Source organism: Falco cherrug, chromosome 2, assembly GCF_023634085.1.
Source record: "Falco cherrug isolate bFalChe1 chromosome 2, bFalChe1.pri, whole genome shotgun sequence".
Lineage (NCBI taxonomy): Eukaryota > Metazoa > Chordata > Aves > Falconiformes > Falconidae > Falco > Falco cherrug.
The window spans coordinates 121,120,433-121,141,804 of record NC_073698.1 but is presented as its reverse complement, the minus strand read 5'-3'; the positions used below and the strand labels follow the sequence as shown (position 1 = coordinate 121,141,804).

General features: G+C 40.3%; 1 protein-coding gene across 2 annotated transcripts; it reads left to right on the top strand.

Moving 5' to 3' along the window:
- Window positions 1–5: 5 nt before the first annotated feature.
- On the top strand, window positions 6–19,241 carry CEP97 (centrosomal protein 97). Of its 2 annotated transcripts, none has more exons than XM_027807180.2 (11): window positions 6–286; window positions 3,414–3,556; window positions 4,881–5,039; window positions 5,443–5,544; window positions 6,094–6,207; window positions 7,045–7,211; window positions 8,073–8,237; window positions 9,967–10,100; window positions 10,617–11,370; window positions 12,398–12,473; window positions 13,210–19,241. In XM_027807180.2, exons 1-11 carry the CDS (start codon window positions 232–234, stop codon window positions 13,924–13,926), a joined length of 2,586 nt encoding a protein of 861 aa, XP_027662981.1. In that variant the 5' UTR covers window positions 6–231; the 3' UTR covers window positions 13,927–19,241. The 2 variants fall into 2 exon arrangements, with proteins under 2 accessions (XP_027662981.1, XP_027662982.1); XM_027807181.2 differs by lacking the exon at window positions 6–286 and adding an exon at window positions 532–669.
- The last annotated feature ends 2,131 nt before the right edge of the window (window positions 19,242–21,372 follow it).

The following is a 21,372-nucleotide window of genomic DNA, read 5'->3' as shown; positions in this document are numbered from 1 at the left end:
TGACGGGAGGGCAGCGCCTCCCGGCTGCGAGGCGGCCGCGCTGAGGCTGCGGGGCGTTCTGCGCTCCGTTAACATCCCGCCGGGCGCTCCGCTGCTCCGTTAACGTCCCGCCGGCCGGTCCCGTGCGCGGGACGCCCCGTCCTGCCGGGAGTAAGAGACGCCGGTTTCCCGTTGCGGAGCAAGGCAGCCAGCTGGCGTCTGGCGCTTAGTTGCCTGGTGGCGTTGACAAGCATGGCGGCGACGGGGGGCGCGGTGAGGACTGAGGCAGTCTCGCCGGCTGGAGGGGGTAAGAGCGGCGCCGAGGGCTGGGGCGCGGGCGCCGGGGGCTGGCCGGGCGTGTGTTTGGGTGCCCGTTGTGTGGTGCCGAGGTGGGGGCGCAGCGCTCCGTGGGAGCTGTAGTGCCGGCAGGGCCGGGCACTCGGCGCGCCTCAGCGGCCGGACTACGAGTCCCGAAAGCCATTGCGGGCCGCTCGGCCCGGCGGGGGGGCGCTCGGCCGTTTCCTCAGGCGCTGCTCCGTGCTTACGGTGCGGCCCCCGCGCCCGTGCAGCCCGCCTGAGGAGCGGGGCTCGCCGCCCAGCAGCGTTTTGGCTCCGGGCACGGCCGGGGGGGCTGCCCGCCCTGCTGAGGGCTGGGCCCCTGAGGAGGGGCCTGCCGCAGCTCTGTGGAAGGTAAGCCAGGAGCTCAAAGAAGACTACCTCTTTGTACAGCGGAGGGTGGAGGGGTCTTGGGAGGCAGCCCCTCCTCGGGGGCAGCTGCTTCCTTCCCGTCCCCGTCTGAAGGGACGGTGCGTGGCGATAACGCGGGTCTGCCTTTGAAGGCTCAGGTCCCAGCCACTGAGCAGCGGCCTGAGCAAAAATTGTGACGTGCTGAAGTGTGTTAAGGGATGTAGCTGCCAAATGAGTAACAAGCAGTTCTGAAATTTTCACTGGGTATTGAGAGCCTGCTAGGAAAATCTCATTCCCGAAGTATTATAACAGTCTTTATAGTGTGAAATCTCCCTACTTTTCCCAAGAGAGTTCACTCTATATACTGAATAGTCATGCTTAAGCAAGCAAACTAAAGGACCCTCAGCTTGTCACGATGAGGACAGACGTCCTTGAAATAGGAACCTTTGCTTCTCTGAATCTTAAAGCTGCCCATGAAGGATAAAGGATACCCCTGGGCAACTGAGATAGCTAAGATGCTGGCACTCATCTAAGACCTTTATGAATCCGTCCCGTTGTCTGCTATAACTATAGCAAGACTGATGCCAGGGAAGCCTGGATCAGTAGAGAAGCAGGTGGATGATAACACTGTAGAAGTACAGTTTCTTTGCAAATGGTAGTGTGTGTGTGTTAAGTAGCAATTAGTCAATCATGTTGTACCTGAATACTTGAAAGGTATAAGAACCATGTGTAAAACCATGTTCCAGGTGCCAGTTTGAATGGGACAGTCTTGCGTGGATAAAAGGATTACTCTTGTAATTCTGTATGGTGGGTTCTAGCCTCTCTCCTCAGTCAGCATGGGTCAGTTGTGAAATTTCATAACAAGCTCTTGGACAAATGGGCAGATGCAGAATTTCTCGGTTTAGTTTAAGTGACTGACTGGTTGCAGAGGTGGCTATTTAAGTGAGAAACACACAGAACCTTTTCCCTGAACATGCAAAGACAGGACTGGCTCTGCATTTCTGCTCTTCAGAGCTCTTTGAGTGGCTGTGGATTTGAGAAGCAATGAAAATGTGATAAATGTCATCAGGGATGCTTCTTAGATAAGCATATTCTCTAGCTGACAAAGTGGTACACCAAAAATGTTTGCCTCCATCGTTAGTGTAACTAAACCCTAGAAGCCGTAAGAACGTTAATATGCAGGGCACATTAGGGTAAGGACAGTATCCTGGAACATGCTGGGTAAGAACACTGTTCTGGAACATGCTGCCGAAAAAGGCAGTGTTTTTTACTGAGCAGATAGTAAGGGAAGAGCAAGCACTAGAATGGTGTATGTATTTCAAACACACAGCAGAAGCTTAATGTATGAAAATTATTATTAGCAGGTGTCACGTGGGTACCCAGTGAGTCAAGATCCCTGTAAATAGTAAATGTTTTCCTTTTTACTTTATATAGTAACAGTTTTTGCATGGAACGTTTTAATTGTGTGTTAAATGATGTGCTAGCCTGTTTACAGTTTGCTCCTGCCCAAATGTCACCAGTACTGTGGTATGGCTCTGTGAATGGGTTCTCTGTTCTGATTTTTCACTCAGTAGTTTGCTGGAATATGGGACATCTAGCCTATCGATACAGTTTGGGAACACAAGCACCAAAATCCCAAGGCAAGATTCACTCAAGGATTTGGCCAGTGAAGTCCTGGAGTGGAATCCTAGGCTCTGAATTGGACACATTCCTGACCCAATAATTAAAGACAGTTAAATACTTAAGATTATGTTTTGCAGCAGCCAAACTACTAAAAGGGAGCATGTCTTTAAATATGATAGGAAGTTTTAAAGGGAGGGTTCAATCTTGAGTTTGTTTTGTCTCTGAAGTTCAAGCATCCAGTGTCTGACAACAGAGAGATGTCAGTTTTGGTTTCATAGGCAGAAGCCTCTGCTTTGTGTTTGTACGTGGAGTGCACTTTAAAAAAAAAAAAAGCGTAGGCTAATAGTATTTTTCCTTTGAAATACAGAGAGGGGGAAAAGAGAAAACTGCAGGGTTTTATTCAGTGGTCTAGGTTTTTGAGGACTTGTTCATGATAGGAATGTTTATTTTTCTCTGGCTGAGGACTGTCACATAGGCATTTCATGTTTAGGAGTTAAGTGCCCTAATTTTCAAATATTTTAGCAGGGTGTTTGGAACTCTACAGGAAGATGAAGTTTGTATCTTTCTCAGGTTTCCCATGTTCTGGTTGACAAAAGGATAGATACTGCTTACCCTTTTTCCATACTCCTTTTAACAATTTTTTTGAGTGACAGGTATGGTTGCTGGTGGGCTAGGCAAGCAGGATTTTAGACTGAGTACCTACACACAGCTGTCAAGCTGCTCAAAACTCAGTTTTTAAAGAATTTAAAAATTTAGGTTGTTTTGAAATTTGGAATTTTGAGGATCACAGCTTTAAACTTAACGACTGAAATTTTGCTCCACTTCTCACTTCAGAGGATCTGTTACTGACTTTCCCAGAATTCTACCAGAATCCTTTGTTGGAATGGGGCCTGGAATGCATATATTCCAGTAACTGGATCAGTTACTCAAAGGTGTTTGATCTGAAATAATTTGCTTCAGTTTTACATGACAAAGAAAGTTGATTTGTATTTGCAAACTGGCTGCCTGCATTATAAAAATCTGTTTTATCTTGCTTTGCTCTTTAAGTACATGTTATCATATGTAAAGTGTTTACCTTGGGGCTTTATCTTCTTTTTTTTCTCCATTTTCCTTTTCTTTTTAAGGTTTGGTGGTCAACTGGTCAGGTCAAGGATTGCAAAAACTGGGTCCAACCTTACCCTGTGATGCTGAAACTCACACTCTGATTCTGGACAAAAACCAGATAATTAAATTGGAAAATTTGGAGAAATGCAAGAATCTGATACAGGTCAGTGTTACTTGACTTGAATTTGCAATGAAATAATGGTGCTATGATGTTGATTAAAATACTTCTGCTTTAAGGCCATATTATGTCACTGAAGTAAGTTAACAGTTACTGTCTTAGGAAAATAAATGATGGCTAACCAAAATAGAAAGCGTTGTTTTCAGCATAGCTCTACAGTTGATAGTGGGGAAGGCTGTTTTACTAGTTACCTAGGCAACTAAAAAGGAACCAAATAAATCCCAGTGGCGGGTGGGGTGTCATAAGAAGACTTAGAAAAGTTGCTGATAACCCTAATTTTGATACTACTTAGTTTTTGATTACTTAAGCTTTGTAACATTAAAAATAATACTGTTCTATCTTTCTACTGTGTAATTGTAAACACGCAGACACTCATACAGGACTCTTCTCACCATTTGGGTTTCAGAACTCTCCACAAATGAAGAGGATTAGTAGTCTCAATTTACAAGAAGAGAAAACTCCTATGCAGATTAGGTTAAAATAGAAATAGCAAATAAAAAAATGTGAAGTGGGAGGGATCTGTGTAGTCTTGTTAACTTATCTGTTCATGTAGGCTCTGATGTTGTAGTGTTTATCCTTAGTTTTAATACTAGCAGCCATCCGTTTAGGTTCATGAGGATATTGGTGCTAAGTGTTAAATATGTGCACAGTGCTTGCAAAAATCAGAGTAGACATCCCTCCTGGGCAAAGCTGTACAAGTCGATGTTAATTGTCACTGAGAGTGCCTCCAGATAGACTTGAAGTCACATGATAGTTTTTAGGCACAAGCTAAACTGAGATAGGAGAGGTGAGGTTTGTTGCTACAACAAACCTTCACCAGTCTGCCACCTTGGTGATCATGTTGTTATTGTGGATGTCTAATCGTGATTTATCCTTTTAAAAGTTTGTGATTTATGGTCCTGTTTAGCACAGGACCCTTTTTGAGATTCATGTGAAATATGTTTTGTCCTCTGCCATATTGACAGTAATTTTTACACCAGGAATGGTGCAACAATTTGCACAATGATTTGGCAATTCTGATTTGAAAATTTTTTTCATGTGACTCAATTCTTTATTCATTGTGCTTTATTTAGCTGTGCCTAGGAGGATTTCCTCTTAAGCTTGCAGAGTGAGTTGTGAAGAGTACTTTCTTTGATCAAGAATTTATTTCCTGGCTCTTGCAGTTTTTTGGGTCAGTGTTGAAAATGGAACATGTAGATTGACGAAGTTCCCTTTGGATTAGATTCCTAACCACTAAAAATAACAATCTATTCTGTCTGTGCAGTTTAATAGTTAAAACTGTTTCTTATATTTGTGTGTCAATCTGCAGCTCTCTGTAGCCAACAATCGTTTGGTGCGAATGATGGGTGTAGCAAAACTGACAAAGCTCCGGGTGCTAAACTTGCCTCATAACAGTATTGGGTATGTGGAAGGGCTGAAGGATTTGGTGCACCTGGAATGGCTGAACTTGGCAGGAAATAACCTTAAGGTAAAGTATTTAGTCTTTTGCATTTTCCAGAATCTAGCATTGTAGACATTTGGAAAACGCTGCAAAGAAATCTGAGTATGTTTCTGGTTTTGTTTGGAGCAAACGTTGAAGTTTTGTGTGTACTTGTTTATGAAATAGAAGAGGGCAACTTATGCCACAAGAATTGTCTAGGAAAAAAATAAAAGGTTTGATATTGAAATCTAATGAGAATTGGGAAATAATCCCCCAAACAGGAAACTAATTATCATCTTTAAAATGAAACTGTAGAAACGTGTTTAGTTTTGGGTTACTTCGCCGGTGTTTTAGCTTTCAAAATAATTTTTAATTATTGGTACCTGGTTTTATTAATGACTGAAAAAGACTAAAAAAAAAGTTGTTGTAATTGACTTCTTTATTTTTGTAGGCCATTGAACAAATTAATTCCTGTCTATCTCTTCAGCATCTTGATTTGTCAGACAATAACATAGCTCAATTAAGCGATCTCTCCAAGCTTACATTGCTGAAGGTAGGTAGATGCTATTTTAACTCTATTGTTACATTCTTTGCGTAAATAAATTTGCTTTGAAAGTTGCTGCCTTTTCAAGTGTTGGTTATTCAAACACTAGCTCTTAAAGCATTTTAATTAATCACTGTAATTTCTAGAGGCAAGCGTGCAGGAATTCTTTCCCTTGTCTTCAAGTTGCAGGAACCGACGTAGTGATTTTTTCTATAACCACATTAATGATTTTGAGAAAGGTGGCATGGTGAGATCTTGTTCATAGTGCTCTGTTCTCTTCTGTCATGAATCAAGACAAAACATAGCATTAACTCTTTCTTTCATGTTCTTTCAGCATGAACATGGTAGAGAAAAAATGCTTCCAAATACATTTTTTGTAGTTGTGACTATACTTCTGTATTTTAAAAGGACAAGATTTTGCTCTAAAGTACAAGAATTACTTTTTCCTTGATGGAATAAATAGAAGTAATTTTGGTGATACTAGAAAGCCTTAATTGAACACAAAATATGGGGGTTTTGATCAAACATACATTTAATCACTGTATTTTTATTTTATAGACTCTGTTGTTACATGGAAATATTATAACTTCACTTCGCACTGCCCCTGTTTGCCTACCTCAGAATCTGACTGTTTTTTCTTTGGCAGAAAATGAAATCAGAGACTTAAATGAGGTAAGATGTTGTCTTTAGATAGACTGGAAGCAGGTGGTTGGATAATTCTTTTGAGGCTGTAACTGAAAATAGGCTCTCGTCTTTGAAATGACCCATGTTGATAGAAGTAACTTTTAATAGTTTATATGTAATAACTATACCTGCATTAGCTGCACAAGGCAGGGATTACTTTTTCAAATTTACCCTGGAAAGAAACTTTGCCTTTTTTATTTTGATTTTACGTTATTCAAGGATATCAGAAGTATACTTTAAGGACTAAATTCATAGAGTTTTTCTTCATTGTCTGCAGGTTGAAAGCTGAGCTGGTTAACTGCTGCAGAGGGGTTTTGCAGCTGCTGTGTTTTAGAACGAAGGTTTGAGTTGCTCTTGTTGCAACTAAACATTTTTTGGGCTATGTCTTGTTTTATCTATTTCTCAAACACTATGTAAGGGAAACATATTCTGCCTGTGATCTCACATGAATAATACGTTTCTCTTTGAAACAGGACTGTTTCTCCAGTTTTTTGGCTTGCCATTTTTTTGTCAAAACCTCAATGCCTGTTGTAGTGAACTGGAATCACAGAAATACTATACCTTTCTATACATAAAGCCCCATTCCCAGATTTTAAGAGAAGTTAATGCTTTCTAAGGGCTAAGTACTTACAGGAAAATTAATGGGAAAATGGCAGTAGTTGACAGAAAGTTATTTGAAGGTGTTCATAAAGCAAATGTGACTTTCAGTGTATTTGTAGTTATGTTTTGCATAAGATGTCTGGCTGCAACTAGGAGAAATGTGATACATTCTGTAAGCATCTAATGGGTTCTGTTCAGTTAACAAATACATCTTGTTTTCTCAAGGTTTCCTTCCTGACTTCTTTTCATCAATTGGAACAGTTGTCAATTATGAACAATCCCTGTGTGATGGCCACGCCTTCTATCCCTGGGTTTGACTACAGGCCATATGTCGTCAGCTGGTGTCTGAACCTTAAAGTTCTTGATGGATATGTGATTTCTCAGAAGGAAAGGTGACATAATAGTATTAAATCTCTAAAATTATTAAACAAAATTTTGTCTAAGCTGAAATTGCACTTTTATGTAATAAAAAAATGGAAAAGTGCTAATGATCCGAAATTCTGTCTTGCTAATGGCTATATGAGATGCAGACCAATTAACATTGTTGCTTTTGCTGTATTTTTCATGTTACACTGAAATTACTATGTAAGATCACAAGTTTAAGTAGAAGTATAACGTTAAGCTTTTGTTTTATTACTCAACTCACAGTAGCACTTTTACAAAGCAAACCGGGTAGCAATTTATCAGCAGTCTGTTACCCTTTCTGAGCTTACAGCCTCTCTGACTTTGCAGAATGAGGCAGCAGATACTAAAGCTGTTATCTTGGAAGCTCAAACATGCAAATCAGGCCCTTTATAAAAGGGCACTTGCATTTCTGTATTAACTATTATTATATATAGATAATATATCAGACTGAAGAGCATTATATTTAAAATCAGATTTCAATTGTTGAATACTTTTGAGCAAGGTCTGCTCTCTATGCCTATTCTGCGTGTTTGTGACCTTTTCTGTGAAAGCTTTGCTGATAAATTCATTGACACAAATGTGTTTTCAGTGCTCCAAGACTACACACAGATAAAGCAGAGAATGCGGTTTCAGTCGGAGATTTGTTTCATCAATGCTTATGTGAAGGGATATTTTATTCATTATTCTGGTAATGAAATTCCCAGTTCCTCTGGGTACTGCACACGTTGCAAGGTTTGATTAGATTTGTGGACGAGCTCCTAGATACTCACTAGAGGGACAGTAATCAAAAGAGGGTTGGGGGTTTTATGCCATGTGTTAATAGTGACCATTTTCCCCTTTCCTAATAGTCTGAAAGCAGAATGGCTCTACAGTCAAGGTAAAGGAAGATCCTATCGACCCGGGCAGCATGTTCAGCTGGTCCAGTACTTGGCTACTGTCTGTCCTCTTATATCTACATATGGTCTTCAGACTGAAGAGGATGCCAAACTGGAAAAAATACTGAGTAAGCAAAGGTGAGAACTTCTTGTTTCTCTGTTGTTAGAGAATGTAATTGAGAACATAATTATGTGTCTTATTATTTGTTAGATATAATAAGATTTCCTTTTAAGAATTTGAAAGCAACAGTGAGGGCTGGAGATGGGAAGAGTAATGGAGGTACCAGATGTGCCCTAGAGGGGAATAAGAGCAGCAGCAGCAGGAGTGTTTTCTTGCTTGCTAGGCCATCTAGGGGCAAATTCTCTATATTTTTCAATCTGTGCTCTGTAGGACACTGAAGGTGATTGGTGTTTGGAACTGGGATTAAAATAAATACCTACTGAATTTTTTTTGCCACAGAGAAAGTGGGGAAAATCTAAAAAAGGAGCTTAGATTAACTTTAGTCTTCCCTGATAATTAGAACAACTGTGGTACACTGGTGCATTAGCCACTTTTTTGTTCTTGGTGCGTTCTTTCTTGGCTTTAAAATTAAGGTCGTCTTTTGAGGGACACTGTTCCCAGTGATGCACTTGGCAATCTCTGTATCTGGTGCCTCGGGTCTGCCAGCAGAGGCGTCTGGAGAGCCTGCTGGTTCTGCCAGCCATGGCTGCTTTGCTAAGGTCTATGCGGATGGATAAGGACAGTTACAGTGGTGCTCATTCCTCACATGAAAAGGTGAACTAATTGGGATTAAAAGCCAGAAAGCATAGCAACACAGGTGTCCCTGTTCCCCAGGACCTATTGACAAACATTTTCTGCAGAAAGATCAGAGCAGAAGACTCTGCTCAAAAGAACACTCTATGTAGTTGGCATAGTGTGGGTAGAAAGCTGAGCAGCAGGAGTGTTGTGGTAAGCAGAAGGGCGGCATCTCATTCAAAAGGGCTGGAAAATGTGGAGCACCTGGAAGGAGCTACTGCTTTCTTTGTCAGTGTAGACTGAGCTCCAGGAGGAAATTCTAGAAATATTGAGGCCATTTCAGAGGAAAAGGTGCAGTAAAAGCATATTGACGTTGGAATTTCCAGCTGAGTGTTCTGACGTTCATATGTTTCTGGGGAAAAATCAGGAAGTTGGTTTGTGAAATATAACTTTTGAGAAATAAAAAAAAAACCCCTCACCAAAAACCAACCTTCCAAAATCCCCCCCATAAATAAAAATGCTCATATATATGTGTGCACACGTATATGTTTTATAAGGCAGTTTGACTTTCTGACCTCTACCTCATGATCTTTTTAGTTTAGCAGGGCTGAAACAACCTGTGTGTTCTCAGTTTGTAACAGATGATTTTATTTGTTGATTTGTGTCAGGATTTTGTCCCTTTAACAGGGACATCCTTTCCTTGATTCAGTCATTTTGAAATGTAACAGACATCCCTGCATTCCCCAAACTCTTCTACACATACAAGCATAATACATGCTGCAGTAAACACTTAAAATAGCTGCATATCACCCTTGTGTGTAAAAATACTTCATGGTTTTCGGTCTGTAGTCAGAACTGCATGTTGGTTTTCTTTTTTTTTTTTTTTTTTTGGATACATGTAATGAAGAAAAAGGGGCAGGCGGAAGGGGAACAGGAGCAGTCTCTGCAATCCCCTACTTTGTGAGTAGTCCTGTTAGTATCTTGTAGGTGTAGGGATCTGCATAACTAGCTTCTAGTTTAGAATGATTTGATCACTTGTTTCCTTTAAAGTAGTCGATAGTTTCTTTTAGATGTCTTCTCTACCAAAAAAGTTTAAAAGAAATACAAAATCTGTTGGAACTGTGTGTTTAGGCTCCACCAGAGGCAGCTGATGCATCAAAACCAAAATGAAGGACCACCTACATCTTCTACTCCCAACAAAACGCTGCCAGTTACTTATGAACACAGCAGTCCAGCCCAGCCACCACAGATAGTTCTTGAAAGTGGTAAGAAGCTAATCTGCACCTGTGATTTAACCTGTAGAAATATTTATTTTTTTTTAATGTATCTAACTTTGTGGAGAGAATTTCAGCACAGAGCCCTCTTCTTATCTTGTCCTATTGATTCTTCTTTTTTAGATTTTCAACTGAAGTTAATTTCTAAAAATACATTCCATGCTTATTCATGTCTTGAAGTGCTAGTAAGATTGTTAGGTGCAAAACACAATCCACTAAATTAAGGAGTTATTACTTTGACTGTTGCATCTGATAGAAGTGTAACTTCTCCAGGGGGAGGCAGTTTGTGCCATTTGCTGTACCCAGTGTTTGCAAAGTTTGTGGTTGTTACTCTCATAAATAGTTATTGTCCTTACTGTTACATAGAATGAATGCTTATTACTAGCATTTCAGTTAGAATCTGGGTGTGTAAGATGATTTATTTAAACCAAATTTGGAATCCCTATGAATTAAGATATGTTATTGAAATGCTATGACACTCTTGAACATGGCTTTCTGCCTATCTAGAACCTATCATCCAGAAGAATTCTTGGGTTGGACCAAGTGCAAATGATGATCATTCCTATGCAGTAAAGAACACCTTTCTTCTTGAAAGAAGTTTTCACAAGGAGCTATACCTTGAAGATGTACAGACAGATGAAGACAAACTGAACAGTAGCCTTTTGTCCTCAGAGTCTACTTTCATGCCAGTTGCTTCAGGATTGTCTCCTGTGTCTCCTACTTCAGACCTGGAGGTACACGGAATCAATTTGGGCCTAGATGATGATGATGATACAGTGATTGAATATGTGAGAGATGTTAATAGCGGGGAGAAAGCTAACAAGCAAGAAGCCTCGTGTGTTACAAGAGAGCACTTGAACAGAGCAGTGGGAAGTGTGGAAACCCAAGAGAATATAAAAGAGAGTATACTGTTGCCTTCTGATCTAGTAACAGCCAGCCTGACTGCTAATACTAGCAGCTGTTCAGCATCCTCTGAAGACCAAGTTCTGCATAGTAACCCCAGCACCTCAGTAGGTGCTGAATCAGAAGTTGCAACTCCCTGTCCTGACCAGATGACTGGAGAAAGTTCTGATTCATTAGGTGTTATCGATCGAGGTGCAGCTGATCTGCAAAGAATGGCTAAAGCAGCTACCAAGCTTCAAGCCTGCTGGAGAGGATTTTACACGAGGAACTACCATCCCCGAGCCAAGGAAGTGCGGTATGAAATTCGACTAAACAGAATGCAGGAGCACATCATTTGCTTAACTGATGAAATAGAAAAGTAAGTTGAGGTCATACTGTGTATTTTTGAATATAACCGTCATTCCAGGATCAGAATAGATACAGAAGGGTCTTGATATAACTACTCACAGTATAACCTAGCATCAGTAACAGAAAACTGTGATTACAGTAGAGGATTGCTTCTTGTAAGATAAGCACAGTTACACACATAATCTCATACTCTCAAAGTGCCTTCTGTGAGTGGGCTGGGTTAGAATACATTTTTCTGTTTCTCTGTTAGCAGGACTTGCATGTTTCACTGCATAACCAAAATAGAAGTTGCTAAGTGTGACGTTTTTTTCACTTGTCTCCTAGCAATTATAGAGTCTGTAAGTGAAGTGTCCATATTGAGAGTCATTCCACTGTTACTGGTGAAAAGAAAAATTCTCCCTGCCTTGAATGATACAATTTCAAAATGTGTTTCTGTGCCTGGTTCTAGTTTTGGGTATTTTATCCTATGAATCCATGTTTGGGGGAGAACATTATCAAAGTTCCTCAGTTTGTACGATATAAATTGCAGGTTTAGTTATCTTTCTGGGTTGACCTGGGAACTGGAAGTCTTGACAGGCTCTTTTTCTTTACTATCACAAGCAACAAAAGTTCTGTGAATCAACCTGAGCCCTCAGCAGACCTCTAGAAACTCCGAATGCTTACATATCATGCCTATATCCAAGTGATGTCAGCTGGAGAGAGCATGATTTGAAATGAAGAAACACTATTTTGGGGTTGTTCTTTTGTGCATGAAGAAATGAAGAGCTCAGCTTCAGTTTACAAAAGGGCACTTAAAGTATTGGCAAGTTAAGAAACATGCTGCAGCAAAAGGAAGCAGAATCTTGATGTAATTCTGAAAAAGAAACTCAAGTCAGCAGATGGATATTGATGGCAAATGAGACTGCAGTGATGTCAGGCTCTGTTGTGTCTTTCAAGAGCACTGTTACATAAGTAGGCATTTTTATGTACTCTCATCGATCTTGTTATCCAAATGTTGCTTATTTAAGCTGCATAAATTTGGGTATTTGTTCTTGCAGACTAAGAAAAGAAAGAGAGGAAGATAAGATTCAGAGGCTTGTACAGGAGGAAGCTGTCAGATTTCTTTGGAACCAGGTAAATAGTGTTACCTCTCTTTATTTTTCTGCTTATGTATGAATTTGAAGGCCATTACTTCGTACTGTAGATCCTGAAGAGATAGTCGATGTGGTTCACTTTTTCCAATGATGACTTGGGTGGTTTATTACAATCTCATTTCTGTGGTGTTTGCTATACTGGTATTCTGGGGGAAAATAACATTCAGAAGTGTTAGTGTAAGAACACTGGTTTTGTTACACAAAGCTGAATTGTAGTCTAGTGTGAGAAGGAGGATAAAATACGAAGGAAGCTAAATAAAACTAGCAGAAGTGTGAAGAATGATGTAACTGCTAGAAGCCCTGGGTGAATGAAATGGTGTTAAGCTATGATGCTTGTAAGCAACTGATTTCTAAAGTAGAAAAGTTGTACTAATGAATCTTCTATTAAGCTGTTCTTCCACAAATAAGACTCTCTTCTCAAGCATGAGTATTTCATAAAGGTTCCCCATCCTTCGTTTTTAAAAGACGATTCCTTTTTCTTCAGGTATTTGATCTGGGAGGCTTGTGTGCTCTGTCAGGGTTGGGCATCTAGGTTTAAAAGCAGTTATTTAACAGTGGGAAGAACGTATTTCCCTAAAGGTATAGTGAACCTTTTGTTAGTTCACTCAGTCTTAAATTTTATACTAGAGCTTTGTTGCTAATTGCAAGAAACACCCTAGAAATCAAAGCACGTTCTTAGTTGCATTTCATAATGAAATTCTGTCTATACTTTACAGGTTAAATCCCTTCAACAATGGCAGCTTTCAGTGACACAAAATTCAGGTGCCATATGGCAACCTGGGATCCCTTCAGCCAACGCTTCCTATCCATCTGAACCATCTATTCGATCACCCACACTTGAACACGAAACCCCACCAGATGTTAGTTCTGCCTGGTTAGTTCCAGCTAGTGATGTTCTTCAGGAAAACTCTTTGTTGCCATTCCCAGATTCTGGTTTTCATTCTTCTGTGGCTGATCAGGCTCATGCCAGCGAGTTGTGTAGCTCTGAAAAGAGTTTAAGGGAAGGAACTGAGAGCTCTCTTTCAGTGGAAACAGTCAAACAATGTGGCAATTCTGTGTCAGCATTTTCCTCGGATGTAGAGGATGTCCATGGGGAATGTGGGCACAGTGAAGAGAGCTCTAGTAATGAGCAGGACAACAAGCTAATACAACAGTATTTGAAATCTGTTCAGCAGCTGGAAGAGGCTGATGAAGGGACAAATTGCAATGATGCAACAGAGGGTAACTGGCCACAAATTGCTGTTTCAGCAGATAACCAAGATACTTCGTCAGACAGTGTCTCTGTAGGTCTTCCTCAAGATACATCTTCCCCTGCCCGAGGTGAAATCAGTCAGACACCAGAAAGCTGCAAACTGAATTCGGGGTTAGTAGAAGGGAAGCAAACGGACTGTGATTCTTCGTTTCAGATGCTGCATGTTGGGATAGCTGTGTAGTAGGCTCAGTTCCATGAAAACCTAGGGATTCCACTTCACTCTCCTTTCTCCTTCCCATTTGCACAAAACTTATTTTTCATGTGTGCTGTTTCAGATTTTGACTCATGTTACCAATTTATGTTTAAATTAGTATTTTATGGATGTTGCTGAGGACTGACGCTAACTACGCTAAACTGAAATCAGCAAAGTCCTTAGTGACAGTCGTTATGCACTTTATTTTCAAACATAAAACTGATACCCTAATAACTGGCTTCCATTAAATTAAGTCTGAAGATTGGGGGTGTTTGGGATGGTGGTGGTGTTTGCTGAATTCACTTTGGCGAATGTGTTAGCAAGTCTTTAAATTTTTTTCTACAAAGTGGAATGGTGTCCCTCCTTTACAAAGAGAAAGAAACAACATGGGAAGAGATGGAGTCAGCGTAGGCCGTGTTGTTTACGGATACAGCCTGATGAGAAACATGAAAGCAGTTGCCTTTCAGACTTCTTTTGACTTTAACAAGAGTAGTTTGGTCAGTGTTTCAAAGATGCGTTCCATGAAACCAGTGTCCAAGTCAATGACTTTTTTTGTCATTTACTCAAAGCTGCTGGCTAGGAATTTGGTCACTTACACACTGCAACAAGGACTTACAGGAGTGGGACTTTAGGGAGCTTCAGGCAACCTTTGACTTTTGTTTGCCCTGAGGTTGGATGTCCCTGCTTTCTCAGGTAAGACTCAAAGTGGAACCAGTAGCAAACTTTACTAAATAAGAATTTCAAAAGGGCGTGTGATCTGGAACACAGTTTCAAAGACTGCACTGCTGGGTTACAGCAGCAAATTTGTGACACATGTTTTGCCTCCACAAGGATGTTATTGTCACTGTGGGGCATTAGCGTGTTTGATGGATCACAACTACTATCTACAGGTATAGATATTAAAAGTAAATGCCACGACTTGAAACTATTTCTTGACATCTCTGTTGCTTTGGGTTTTTTGTGTTTTCTCTGTATGTCCGGTATTTGATATTCTAATTAGACATGGATAAAAAGCTCTGTTTCTCCCCTGTTGGCAAATGGGCTAAGTTACCTAGGCTGTGCTTTCCACTTGAACACCGGGCAAACAGCAGGGTTTGTATCTTGCCTAGCCATTGCTATGTTGGGGGTTTTTAATAGAAAAAGTTCAGATATCTTAGTGTGCCACAAAAGCAGCAAGGGAAATCTAATTTGCCATGCAATCTGTGATGGACACTAGTAGAATAAAAGTTGATGTTGTGACTTCTAGGGGTCAGTTCAGTTTGCTAATGCTGCATTTTGCAATGTGTACTGGAAGGCCAGTGTTTCAGTAGTTTGCTAACACTAGCTTCTCAAAATGTAAAGACACATGCATATTATAATTCTCTGAATCCACGTGTTAACTTCTGGTGCTATAGTGTCATTAAAATCAACTAGTGCTGTTTTGAAGTGACTCTTATGGCCATGTTATCATGCAAAATAGTTTTTGTAAAAGCTTTGCTGCTTGTCTACTTATGTTCTTAGGTGAAATTTACTACTACTCAGGAGGTTGACACAGGGCGAATATCCATCTGAGGCCTCAAAATAGCCTTTATTTAGAACATCAATGGTGCATTGGACTTGTACCAGCCATCTGCCCAGTGGTGTAGTTCACCTTGGAAGAATAAAGCTTGCCTCTGCATAGAGTGGCCATCATCACTTTTTCCCTATCCTGCAAAAAAGAAGTTCTGGGGCACTTTTGAAAAAGAACTGTCAAAGCCCAACAACTAAGGTCATAGATTCTTAATGTGCTCTTTCTAACTCAGTCTAGTTACCACACACTTGTAACATAACCCTGTTCGTAACTGAATGTTAGAGCATGCGTATGCTTGGGTATTGAAAGTGGTACAGGTGCATTAATCTATCACCACATTTAATTAACAATGTGTAGTCTAAATGATCATACCCTTGTCCTCTGAAGGTTCTCAGCTTGGATTTAAGGCCACCAGGCTTGGAGATCTCTGCAGTTTGTAGGATTTGGCTCCTTGACTGTCAATCTGTTACCAAAAAAAAAAATATCTTGTGTAAACCTTTAAAGAGGCTTTCTTTGGATTTTGAGAGAGAAGTTATTTATGTCCAATGGTTATTGGACTTCTACACTCTGGAGGTAGTGGTTAGGTGTAATAATAAGTTCTCTTTCGTGGCAGAGTGCTGTACTAGCATGTGACATGTACTAGACCACGGAATAAAAATGTTTGACTTCCTGAAGACACTGAGGGACCATATGTATTTTGCTACTTTGTATTATTGTCACTTTTGCTGCAGAATAGAAAGAGAAGAAACAACCGATTTTGGAGATGCCAAGGGGGAAAACTTTGTGAAACGTAGTTTTTCATGGAAGCCCTAGATGTTCCTTGACATTTCCTCTGTTACTAGAGCTTGCAAATACAAACACAGGATGACTTTTTTAACTAATATCTAGGTCAACTGTTAGCTTTTTTTGATTTGTAACCTGTATATCCAAAAGTGATTTTATGAAGGTACAGTGAGGTGTGTACCAACATACAAATCAGCTTTGTCTTGCTCTTTTGGGGAAGCTGTGAAATAGGAAAGCTTTTTTTTCTTTTTTCTGATGTTCTGAAAAGTATCTTGCATGTGTAGAAGGCGAGTTGCCTAAATATAGTGAAATCACAAAGAATGAAGACGTTTTGGATAAGTTTTTACATTTACAGGGTTAAATGTAATTAGTTTGTATATACACAAAATATTTTCATCCTGACCATTAAAATACATACAGGGATAGTGTGAAAAATAAGGAGTCAAATGGGATGTGTACTTTAAAAAATGGCTTTTTTTCAGTGTGTTTTAAGCTCTCAAAAGAATTGTGATATGAAAATACCATAATTTAACATAGGGCTTAACATTTGCTCTTTGTCTGTGTGAGTTTTCTTAATCTAGTTATGTAATATTCTTTTACCTGGATAGGAATGCACTGCTTCCTTTCGAGGTGTTGGACATTTCATAAAGGAATCAGAAGGCCTAATATAAGAAAATCTACATCTGAAATTTTTCTGTATTAATATTGTATGTCTTTCAGCATTTTCATTTCACAAGGCTTCTTATTAAACAGAAGAATGTACTTGTAGAAGGAAAGCTTGTCTGTTGTACTTTGTGCTGGACTGATGCTCCAGTGCTGATGGAAGAGATTACTCATGGTTGTTTGTCAGGCAATGTTGTCAGTTCTGCTGTGAGTACAGTTCAAGTGCTGCTTTGATCTGCTTCAGAAAAATCAGCTAAATGTAGCTCAGATGAACTATCTGAACTGTGGCACACTAGTTTTGCCCAGATGAGGTGGTTGGCACGTGCATACCTGTTTCAGCTAGTCTATGGCAGAAATTACTCTTTTTGCCTGCTTTTCTGAAGCTAGGGATGAGGAGGAAGGTGGAAATGCATATAGATGTGTTTTTCAGGTTTAATCTGTAACCATAAGGCCAGCTCTCATATAGTTTGCTCTTTCACTTTTCTCCTAATTATTTTCATAGTTTACACATTTCAATCTTCCACCATGTAATCAAGAATGCATTTTTCTCTACTGCAGATAATATTTGATAGATGCTGTTCCAGGTGGTATTTGGAAAGGTAGAAGAATATCATGAAAGCAGGCCTGTTCACATTTTATATTTAAGGTTTTTTTGAGGTACTTGGATTGTAGTGATTCCTCTGTTAGATAACTTCTTTACAAAAGAAAAACACAAAGCAGTGCCTCATTAGTGACAGTAAGTAAATTTCTGTTTCTGCCTCTTCCATGAACTGACCTTAATGTTCACAACTCTTGTTTTTAGTACCTAAAATCTGTCACTTAAATGAATGGGATATTTAGTTGCTGAATGAATGTAGCAGCTGTAATGTTTGTTGGTTTGGGGGGTTTTGGTGGTGGTGGTTTTTTTGAGTTTTTTGTTTGCTTGTTTGTTTATTTTTGTAGTGACTACTCCTCTGTGGTGCTACCTGTGGCAAGGATGGAAATTTTTAAAAGGTACTGAACAACAGCCTAACTCTGCTTTCATATCCGTAAAAGAAGCAGGGTCATGCTTGAGTCTTTGTGAACTGGCTGTCTAAATTGGGATTTTTATCTTATTTACATCTCCAGAAGTGTTCTTATACCACAAAGCAAGAAGGCATTAGAACTGCAAACTTCATTTTGTTGCTTCTAAAACACAAATATCTTACAGCAGATACTTGAGAAAGTCCTCCTTAAACTCTCAGAAGCCTAGAGTTTGTTTATAGTTCAGTTCCTTAAACAACCATAGATCTACTATTTGCATGCAGTAATTTAAATAATGCACTTAGCAGCCAGACTGTATATAATAAGTTTGGGTTTTTTTTCTGAGTAATGTTTGTATGTCACTGAGCCTGCAGATTGTTCCTGTTTTTTATGAATTTGTATATATTGTCCTGAAGAACACTAACCTTAATTTCTACTTGTAGCAGGCTCTTTGAAGAACAAAAATGGAAGATACATTCCTTTGACTGCTTGGTACTTTTTTAGGAGATTTGGAGTTACAGTGTGTCTCACGCAGATACACCTTTTCCTGAGAGAATAGAATTGTAGCATTTAGCAGAGATTAATATTAAATGTGAAAACTGGCCAGTTCCCCAGCTTTTAGCTAGCGGAGAAGATGCTTCCCCCCGCCTCCACCTTGTATTAACTTTTTTTTTTTTCCCCTTGAGGACTGTGCCACCCAAATAAGTAAGGATCATGTATTCATGAAGTCTTTCAAAAAGTCTTTTTTTATAGTTACAGGGGTTTCCCCCAGTTTGGCTTTCTAGGGCAAGTTACTGAAAAACACTTGCTTTCTATATGCCTGCCAAAAAGTTGGGACTTTCTATTTTTAAGTGCTTTCTTTATGTCGTTAATGGAAAAAGCACAGGATCCTTTACGTGCAAAAGCATAAAACAGTATTTGTCAGGAAAGGTGCTTTACATCTTGGAAAGTGCCACACCAAATTTTATTGTATGAGAGCTTTCAATAAGGAACTTCTTTTCTGGCTTCATTACATTTATAAGTATATGGGCCAAATTCACTTGTAGCGTAATTCCACTAAACTAAGTTTTGTTGAGCCTTTCACAGTAGTATTCTACCTCTAAACCAGAATCTGAAAAAAAACCCAATTAGGCATTGAATTTGTCTTTCTGCTTCTCACTATTTTCTGTGAAGAATGGTGGGTGGTTAAATTGGTACAGTTCATGTATTTTCTAGAAGTGTTTACATTTCTGGATTTGTTTCTTAAATATTTTGTTTGTACCTGAGTTTTGAATTCTGAATAAATGATTTGTACGTTTATTGAAAATGCTGATTTGTACTTGATCCTGACTTTTATGGCTCATAGTCATTGTCTTACACTTGGAGGGCTCTTTTGGAGATGGAAAGCTTAGAAAAGCAAGGCAGTGATGAAAGGTAAGCGTTAGCATTCATGACCTGGCGCAGCTGAGGCATCTGATGGCGCGCTGTTTCAGTGCTGAAGACAGTCAGTGTGGTAGGGCAGTCAAAACTTACACAGCACTGGAACTGGTGTTCCTGATCTGCAGTCCTTTGTTTCTATCACTGCCCCTCTCTTTCATGTTCTTGATTCCCTACTGTGTTTAAAATAAAAGATGTGGCAGTATTCTGTACAGAACTTTCCGGAAAGAGAATTCAGGCTGTGGGTTTATAGAGGAATACAATTGCAAAGCGTGTTGTTCCCTCTCCTGCTGTTTTGTTTTGGTCAGATAGCTGCTGTGTGCTTAAATAAACGAAGACTACTCCAACATCTTTCAGGCTTCAACAGACAAACAGTCCAGTTCATGTATGAAAGTAATGTTTTACTGCAGGATAGTCATGCCAAAGGTAAAAAAAACCAAAACAACCAAACCAGCACAAACCACACACCCTCCAACCACCCAACAAACCCCAAAACCAAACAAAGAAAGAAACAAGAAAAATCCCACAAAACCAAACCAACCAACCCAACACCCAACCCACCCAACTTCTTTTGCTTAACACGTGGAGATTAGGAGACACTTTTTTACCTCTTAACTGTGTGTTTCCACTTCGTTATGCTGAATAAATTAGCTGATGTTTTAAGTGAGACTCGTCTTGCTCTTCTGTGAGGCTATTTGAAAGACAGAAATAGACATAGCTGAAGTGACACAAGTCTTAAAAGAGCAGTGCTGCTTTCTCTTGGGTAAAAGCCTTAGAGCTGTAACGTTACGTGCTGTGTGTTGCAGGAGTAGTACCCATAACACTTCAGGAGCTCTGGTTGAAGGTTGCTTTTGGGCCTGTTTTTGACCTGTATTTGTAATAAGATTGGACCTTAAAATCTCTGGCTGGAGTTGGAGAATAAAGGGATAAATACTACCTAGTGGACAGACCCAATTTTGTTGAAATTAAAATAATTGCTTTTAATTTCATTGGCTGAAATCCTTACATATGCTAGGAGCTGAATTTCTTTCGTGTGTGATGGTGTGGTTTGAAAACTCCCTGTTAATTCTATGCAATGTTATGCCCAGGTGGTAGGTGAGGTACTTTTCCCCTTCACTTAGCTGTTATGGTATGAAAATTGATTTTTATTTCTTTCCTCTACTGTGTTGACACTGTTGCAAAAGCACAAATCACTGTGTCCAATTATAGCTTGCACCAGTGCATCATTGATTTCAAGCCATAGTACTGCATTTGTGAAGGATCTGTGGTGAGACACTGCATCCACGTGGGGTGCAGGTAGAAGGAGATACTACTTTGTGCTGTCCCGTGGAGGCGAGAGATCTTGACAGACGTTAATACATGGGCTTCCTCGGCTTCACCCATGTCACTGGGGGAGCTCATTCTTTTCTGGCTGTAGCTTGGCACAGGGTTTGCCTGTACATAAGGATGTGTTCAGGTATGTCCCTTTGTGATGCTCCATCATAACTTTTGGGTCTGGAAAGGTGCGTGTGACCACCACAAGTCTTGCTAGCGATCCAGCATGTTGCTTGGTCTAGGAGCATCAAGGCCAACGGAGTTGACGTGCCCCTCGGGGCGATGGTGCCTGTTGTCAGGCATTGAGGAGTGCTGGCTTCTCCAGACACAGACCACATCGTTTCTGGTAGGGTTTGGGGATTACTCAAGGCTATCCCCTTTTTCCTTGCCGGCAGCCTCTCTGCCTGTGGTTGTAGTTTAACCACAGGAGCGCAGCCAGGGCAGCCGGAGTGTCGACATGCTCAATGGGGACTTGGGAGACAAAGGCTGGAGCATCTCCCCACTCCTTCCCCAGCTTTATATGCTGAGTGTGGTGTTACATGGTCTGGGATATCCCCTTGGGCAGTGGGGGGCAGCTGTCCTGGCCGTGCCCCCCCAGCTCCTTGTGCCCCCCAGCCGGCTCGCTGCTGTGGGGGTGAGGAGCAGAAGAGGCCTTGGCTCTGTGCAAGTGCTGCTCAGCAATAACCGAAAGGTCCCTGTGTTATCAA

What these genes read in the sequence shown, in the direction of transcription:
- CEP97 (XM_027807180.2), top strand. Translation starts at nt 232, where the DNA reads ATGGCGGCGACGGGGGGCGCGGTGAGGACTGAGGCAGTCTCGCCGGCT. An exon ending in AATGCAAGAATCTGATACAG is followed by an intron (nt 3,557 to 4,880) that starts GTCAGTGTTACT and finishes GTCAATCTGCAG; the next exon opens with CTCTCTGTAGCCAACAATCG. An exon ending in TGGCAGGAAATAACCTTAAG is followed by an intron (nt 5,040 to 5,442) that starts GTAAAGTATTTA and finishes TTATTTTTGTAG; the next exon opens with GCCATTGAACAAATTAATTC.